Below are 8,549 nucleotides of genomic sequence, written 5' to 3'. Positions count from 1 at the left end.
TTATTTCCCTGTTCATCAAATTCTTTGAAAATATTGGTTTTGCATCAGTTTTGGTTTTGTCCTGCCTCAAGAGCACAAGGTCATTATGATGTAGGACATACTAGAATGATGCAACACAATAATTAAAGAACAAGAAAAATAAAGATAAAAAATCTAGGAATCAACACTTAGACTTGCTTGGAGTTAGTACCAAGGGAAAAAAAATCGTTCCTATAGGATCACCCCATTTGCCATAGCTTGATGAAGTATAGACAATGAGTGGTTGAAAAGCAGTTTCATATAGACTCACAATTTTTTCTCCATTTCTCATAATCGACCAAAAATTGTGGCATGAAAGTTGTGTCCCTAGACTTTTCTCAAATAAAATAATCTAAGAGTCAACATCTAGGGTTGGCTAGAGTTGGCGCTAGATTCGTGATGATTTTAATAGAAATTTTGTTCATCAAATAATCCCCCCTCAATAAAAGAACAATACTTGGCTCATATAGAAACCCTAATCCTAATTGACAAGGGAAACACTAATTCAAATTGACTTGTGAAATATTAGTAATTGAATTGCAAAATACCAATGATTTTAGGAAATTAAATAAAAATACTAATAAACCTAATTAACTACTAACACCTAAAATAGAAATAACCAATAAAAATATAATGGACTCCAAATTAAATATAAATAAAATTCTTTGCTCTTCCTACATCACATAATCTCAAAAGTCTAGTTGGTTACTATTATAGCAATACAAAGTGAGCATACAATAATATACCATTTCTGGTTTTATTTTACAGTCAAAGGATAACAAGAAATGCTGATTTCATTTTACAGACAAAGGAGGATAAGGCATAGGAATTAAGTGTAGATTATTTTTTCTTCTTAAAGACAATCCAAATTCCTCAGTCATGTCTAGATCTTCTTGTTTCAACCCATTGGGAAGTTTCCAATCAAAATGATATAGTAATTGTGCAAGTAGAAGCTCAATATTAGCCATAGCAAATGTAATTCCAGGGCACATCCTCCTTCCAGCACCAAAAGGTATGTATTCAAAATCTGTCCCCTTGTAATCAATTGAACTGTTGAGGAATCTTTCTGGGTAAAATTTCTCAGCTTCAGTCCAATACCTTGGATCTCTTCCAATAGCCCATGCATTAACAATGACCTTGGTCTTGACAGGTATCTTGTATCCATTAATATCACAACTCTCTCTGCATTCTCTTGGAAGTAACAAAGGAATAGTAGGATGCAGCCTCAGAGTTTCTTTGATAACTGATCTTAAGAATTTCAATTCATGAAGGTATGTTTCATCCACATATGCTTTTCCATCAAAGACCTGTCTCACCTCAGCTTGTGCCTTTTCCATCACCTGTGGGTTCTTCACCATTTCTGACATTGCCCACTCTAGAGTAGTTGATGATGTCTCACTCCCAGCACTGAATATGTCCTGAAAGAAGATTAATGGTATTTATGTTTATTGTTTTCAATGATTTTCATAGGCATCTGATGGAAATTCTGGTTGAAAGTGATGACAAAATATCATGTTGGTTTCACCATATAATTCAAACAGCTAAGGATGCAATTTGTACAACTTATCTGTCTATTACCAACCATATTTATTCACCATATCTGTCTATTACCAACCAAAAAAAGAAAGTACCTTTATCTAACTATAACCTGGATGGACCTCATGTAGCTATAATAGAAACCTGCTCTATCTCAATATTGTCATAAAGGAAAGCTCATAGACTGATACTGTTTAAGATTTATATTTTTTTACAAAGAAGGAAAAAGGTACTAACTTATTGTGAATATAACTTCAAGGCGTCTAATAATCGCCTTACCTCAAGCCACAATGCAGGGGTCAAAATAACTTTTAATATATAATTCCAGTAACACAACCTCTTCCTGATTGCATGTTTACTATCAATTTTTCAGAGACAGCCTATGGATATTATACTCATTCTTCAAGCTCTAGTCTTTCTTATGATGCCAGATTAAAAATATAGGATCTCCTTCTACACTACAAATACCAAAATTTTTCTAGTAGCTCAGATAAAATTTCCATAAGACTACCAAACTATTAGTGGGTTTAAAATATAGAGCTAATGTCATTATAGGATAATGGACACACTTTGGCAGTCTGCATAGCTAATCAGAAATTAATATACTAACCAAGAGGACTGCCTTGATACTGTTGTCATTTAAGGGATGTTCAAGGTCACCATGCCTTTGGAGCCTTAAGAGGACATCAACAATATCTTTATCTGCTTTGCCATCGCCTTTTTTAGCTTCCAAATGGTTGTCTTTGTGCTCATTCAAAACTTTTTGTAGTATCTGATCAATCCCTTGATGTAGCTTCTCAAGTTTATGCCTCAAAGTGCTAATAACTTGAAGCACTTCAATTGAAGGGAACATGTCAGCAACACAAAACCCTGATGCCAGTTTTGTACCTTCATTGACAATTGATATGAATGCTTCATGGTCTTTGGCTGTTTTACCAAGGGCAGCCCTTGATGTTATACCATATGCCAATTGAAAGAACTTCTCACTAAGATTGATTGGTGAACCTTCATTTGCAGATATCATTTTGATAAGATTTGACACCTCCACTTCTCTAATTGATCGGAATGATTCGACACGTTTTACACTTAGCAACTCCACCATGCACATTTTTCTAATCTCTCTCCAATAACTTCCATATGGAGAGAAGGCAATGCCTTTAGTATCATAAGACAAGATCTTGGCAGCAAGAAGATAAGGCCTACTAGCAAAGATTATGTCATGTGTTTTCATAACCTCTTTGGCCATTTCTGGTGAAGATACTATGATGTTGGAAACTTCACCAAGTTGTAGGTGCATCAAGGGTCCATATTTTTTAGCAAGTTTTCCTAAAGAATGATGAGGTAGTGAGCCAACAAGTTGGTGCAAGTTTCCTAAGAGTGGTAATCTCCATGGTCCTGGGGGCAACTTTGACTTAGTTTTTGATTTCCTTACTATTTTAGTTGCCATTGACAGGAAGAGGAAGAAAGTAAAAAGGACAAAAAGAAAGGGAATTTGAAACTCCATGGGTTCAAGAGAATGGAAGCAAATATGAGAATGTTATGGGTTCATTGAGAGCTCTCAACATGTTCTGTACCAGCTTTAAATTGTTACATATTATTTTTCATGAGAAAATTAAAAATCTTTTTTGAGATATAATAGAATTTAACTTATAACATCCACTCTATTATGATTATTCTTTATGTTGAGATGTTAATTGGTTTTCAGTATAAGCGAGACTTGATGTTAATTAGTTTTTGGTGTAGTACAAAATTTAGTTACAAAATTGGTCGTAGCCCAAGGCTATAATTTCCTAAAAAAATATATATTACAACATATTTTGAAATTATAACCGCTTGATTGCATGTTTTTTGCCCTTTAAAACACATGTCAAATTTTATGCCAATAAGATATTATTTACTGTATGATCTTCAAGATTATATTTTATGCATAATTTTAAACTATAAAAACTTACAATTTAAACAATTTAGTGATGAAATAGCTATTGATCTTTAATTTCTAGAAATTTTGCAAGTATGAAGGATATAAGAAGAAAATATAATTGTGAATTTGTCAAAATTCATCTCCAATAAAAAATATTTAATAAGGTCGTAATTTTAGATTATAACTAATTTTATAGTTAAATTTTATTCGTTAAGATAAATGACACTTGTACCCCAAATATCCTATTTAAAAACAGGAGACTTTGATTCTTAAAAAAAAAAAAAAAAAAAAACCCTAGACTTTATTATTTAATATAACTGAAACCCCCCACATCCCATCCTTTTGATCGTCACCACTCCCCATCACCTAGTTGATAAGATATCTCAAGCATAATTTCTACCATTCATTATTTAAAATATCTGAAGCCTTACATCTGCTTTTCAAAATTGTTTTGATGACTTGTTGGCCCCACTTGATCAACTTCCCTTACATATTGCGGTGCTTATTTGACACTTTTGAGTGAGAAAATCGACCACTCACCAGGATAATCTTAATTGCAGTTGATTTTATTGACTAATGGGGTGAAAATGCTTCAAATCAACGGGTAACTTTCAGTGTTTTCATCGGAAATATTCAAATTTCTCATTCTTGTTAGAAGTATAAAATTATCTTTGAAAAACAAATAGTACTAGACTAGGTTAGTAGGGTATTTTCCCTCAAAAAAAAAAAAAAAAGGTTAGTAGGGTATTACATTCAACCATAGAATATCTATTTAATATAAATTAAAAGCACGGTAACTTCCTCAATGCTATCCAATATTACAATTTACAACCCATTTAATAAATTGAGTAACCAAACTAGAGAAAAGTTTTTTTTTTTTTATTTTTATTTTTTATTTTTTATAGAATATTAAGGATATGTTTGGAAACAGTTTTTATTTTCTATTTTCAAAAACTTGTTTTTGATAATATAAAGAAAAAACAATTTTCTTGTATTTTTGAAATCAAAAACACGTTTGGTTAGTTGAAATTAAAAAGATAGATTTTTGAAAAAAAAAATAGAAAATACTAAAATATGTTGTTACCAGGATTTGAATTTTAATGCTAGCTCATTAAATGACACAGATTCATTAAATTAAATGTATGTTTTCATTGATTTTTAAAAATAAGAAACTGAAAACAGCCTTTTGCATGTTTTTAGTTTCCTTCATAAATTTAGTTTTGAGAATAGTTTTTTTTTTTGTCTATTTTATGTTGCCAAACAAGTTTTTTAATTTCAAAAATAGAAAATTATTTTTGGAAACAGAAAATAAGGGGAAAAAATAGTTACCAAATATACCCTAAGTATTTTAACACACATATATAAATGGAGAGGAGAGAAGGTTTTAAACTAGAGAAAAGTTAATATTATTTGAAATAGGTAAAGAAATTTCTTTTGGAATTATAGGCTTATTTATAAACAAAAAACTACAGTTCCAAGAAATCATATCTCTACCAAGATATTAATTCGAGGACAAAATTGGGATTTAACACTGTTTGCCAAACAATATAATTAGTAGGCATTGTTACAAAACTACATTTTTTACTAACATCTCGAGTCTAAAAGACTCGATTTTGGGCCCAAAAATCGAGTCTTTAAGGGTCGATTTTTATGTTCTGATCAGGTCTGAGTTGACACTTTTTCCACGTGGCATCTACCTGAAAATCGAGTCTTAAAGACTCAATTTATATCTGTAAAACAAAATTTTCAAGTGTTTGGAGTTCAAAACACAGATCAACCACCACTAAATACAAGCATAGACCAGCCACTATCAACCCACAAATCCGAGCATTAATCCAACAATTTAGCACAAATCCAACCAAATCCACCCCCAACAACCACCTAAAATCCATATTAAAAAAATAAAAACTCCGAAACCCATGACCCGTTTGGCTTGTTGATCGAGGTTCTTTGCAAGAAAATCCAAAAACCCACGACCCTAATACTTGATGCTTGGGTCGGGTGGATCGGGTGGCTATGGGTTGATGCTTGGGTCACGTAGTGTGGATCTGGTGCAGTGGTGGCGTGGTTTGGCTGGATTGGGCGGTTTGGGTGGCTATAGGTTGGCTGGATCGGGTGGTTGTGGGTTGATGCTTGGGTCGCGCAGCGTGGGTTTGGCGCGGTGGTGTGGTGGTAGCGTGGTCTGGCTGGATCAGGCAGTTTGGGTGGCTATGGGTTGGCTGGATAGGGTGGCTGTGGGTTGATGCTTGGGCCGTGCGGCGTGGGTCTGGCGCGTTGGTGCGGTGGTGGCGTGGTCTGGCTGGATCGGGCGGCTGTGGGTTCTTTGGCTTCTGGTCAGGTCTGCATGGTGGCGCGGGGGTTTGTAGTGGTCTGATGAGAAGGTGGGGTGGAGTGGGGTGGTTGGGATGGGGGGAATGGTGTACATGAGAGCTGAACACGTTCTAATTATTTTGTAAAGGTGGGCTTATAAATCGAGTCGTAGAGACTCGATTTTCAGGTAGACACCACGTGGAAAAAATGTCAACTCAGACTTGATCAGAACATAAAAATCGACCCTCAAAGACTCGATTTTTAAGCCCAAAATCGAGTCTTTTAAACTCGAGATGTTAGTAAAAAATATTATTTTGTAAAAGTGCCTACTAATTATATTGTTTAGCAAACATGGTTAATTCCCAATTTTGGCAATTAAATTCGGGAAGCAGAAACCCTTTGGAAATAAACTTTTTGTTTTATTTTTTTTGAAAATTTCCTTTTGAAAGAAGCAATTAAAGCACAATGGAACACTTTCTAATTTAGGAACAAGAAAATATAGAAACCCCTTAAGATAACTTTCTAATTCTTTCGATAATTTAATCTCTTCTTTTTTATTATATTTTTCAATAAAAAAAATTAATATATTAATATAACAATAAATTACTATTAAGTTAATGTTAAGAACAAATATATATATATATATATATATATATATATATAAAGTATTATATGGAAATCAACTGTGTGTGATAGAATTTAAACCTATACTAAAAGTTTAGAAGTCCTTTGTCCTATCCCATAGACAAAAAAAAAAAAATTCAACAAGCACATGACATCAAATTTTAGCTTGAAACACCCAATCAGCATTCAGCATAGCTTGGTTTCTCAAAATAAAGAAAAAAAAAAAAAAAAGCATTCAGCATAGCTCTAGTAATCAAATATACAATATTATAAAATCAGCTAATACAATAACCTTAGGATAAAATTATCACACAACTTAAAAGGATACTTGAAAATTTTAATGTAGCAAAGTCTATCTCTTGCACCAACCTAGGGATTTTTCTAGATAAATCGGAAACCATAGCAAATAGCACACTAAAAATTTGAAACACAACTACACAAGTCAGTACGTGAAATGGATAACAGAAGAAAGTAGAAGAATAGACTTATACTTAGGCATAAAAAATTAGTTATATAAAAAAATGATATTTAATGTACAAATGAAAGTTACAAATTGTAGAGACTTATTATGTTTTGTACTACCTCTAAGTATGCCTTTTTTTTTTTTTTTTCTTTGAAAGACCTTATAGAGTTTCAGCCTATGGTACCTGCTTCTAATAATTATACTTTTTATCATCGGACTAAGACACCAATTAATTTTTGGTGTAGGTAGGAATTTAACTTCAGACGTTTTGTTTAACCATCAGAGATTTTACTAGTTGAGCTAACTAGAACCTACGCTAGTTTTGCTTATTGTATACCTGCAGTCATTAAGTATTCACGTGTATAAATTTTCACCAACCAAACTAATAAATTCATCATATATCAAATTAGAAACATATCAAAGCCATTTTAGGGTAAATCAGAAAAAAAAAAAAAAAAAAAAAAAAAAAAAAATATATATATATATATATATATATATATATATATATATATATATATATATCAGAGCTATCAAGGTTGCAAAATCAATTTGGATTGGAACAGCTTGCTTATCACAATTACAATAAAAGGATCTCACATCACTCCTTGACCATTCCTCAAATTTGAAATTATTGGTGCTATCAAGGGCAGAGCCAGGGAGAAAGGGGTTAGGGGTAATCGGGTCCCTTACTCCTCTCAAACGGGGCACTTTTGCCTATAAAACTTGGACATTGGCCACTTCTCCATATAATAGTAAATCTTCACACTCAAACCCACTAGTTTTAATCACAATCTCTCACCTTTTCTACGCAGTGAGATATAAAATTTCGCCTCTCCTAAACAAATTGATTTTTCCTCTTCTTTTTTATTTTTATATTTTATGGTCCATCTCACATTTTAAAATTGAAAAAATTCCAATGGTACAACAAAAGATTTTACACTTTTACTTCTCTTCTACATTTTTTTTAGAGGTTCAATTCTCCTTTTGCAGTGAGACATTTATTGAAATTTTTGTTTAATAAAAAGCGTGCATGATATAAGTGAATTGCCCATCGTAAAAGAAAAAGTTTTTATCTCTAATTTTTAAGGTGAAAATTGGTGTCTATATTTTAAGGTCATTGTCAATTTAGTGCTTACATTTCGGCAAAAGTTAATTTGATCTCTATCATTTCAATTTGTAATAAATTTGGTTTCTACTATCAACTCACTAATAAAAAATGCTTACATGGTAAATGATTTGTACAATTAGCACATTTGAAGCTTACATGGCTAATAAAATAATAATAAAAAATTTTAATTTGTGTTTAAAAATGCAACCTCAATATCATATAAAATCCACATTAGAATATATTTGTTTACAGAAAAAAATAAAATAAAAAAATAAAATCCTAATTTACTGAAAAAGAAAAATGAATAAAAAAATCTCAACCTACGTACAAATTTTATTTTCTTTCAGTTTCTTTATCACCAAACACTTTCTAAAATTACTGTTGCCTTCCCAAACCCGCAATCCAGCAGCACACCACCACCAATCTAAAATACTCAAACCAGGAAAAGAAGAATGCTTTGTTCAAACGCCTTATCATCCCTCTCCTTTTTCCACTTTCTCAATCTTTCTCCACCAAACCCACAATTTATGACATAGTAGTTACTAGTCAAGTAAATAAAATAACTTAGT

General features: G+C 32.2%; 1 protein-coding gene across 1 annotated transcript; it reads right to left on the bottom strand.

Annotated features, from left to right (window-relative positions):
* Positions 1–708: 708 nt before the first annotated feature.
* LOC142641516 (cytochrome P450 71D9-like) lies at positions 709–3,058 on the bottom strand. The gene is made up of 2 exons (XM_075815950.1): positions 2,165–3,058; positions 709–1,436 (listed from the first exon to the last, which is right to left on the bottom strand). The coding sequence occupies exons 1-2, from the start codon at positions 3,056–3,058 to the stop codon at positions 813–815; spliced, it is 1,518 nt and encodes a 505-aa protein (XP_075672065.1). The 3' UTR covers positions 709–812.
* Between the last annotated feature and the right edge of the window lie 5,491 nt (positions 3,059–8,549).

The sequence above is a fragment of the Castanea sativa genome, chromosome 6 (genome assembly GCF_040712315.1).
Source record: "Castanea sativa cultivar Marrone di Chiusa Pesio chromosome 6, ASM4071231v1".
In the NCBI taxonomy this organism is placed as follows: Eukaryota; Viridiplantae; Streptophyta; class Magnoliopsida; order Fagales; family Fagaceae; genus Castanea; species Castanea sativa.
Note: the sequence above shows the minus strand (reverse complement) of the source record. Positions and strands in the feature narration are given on the sequence as shown.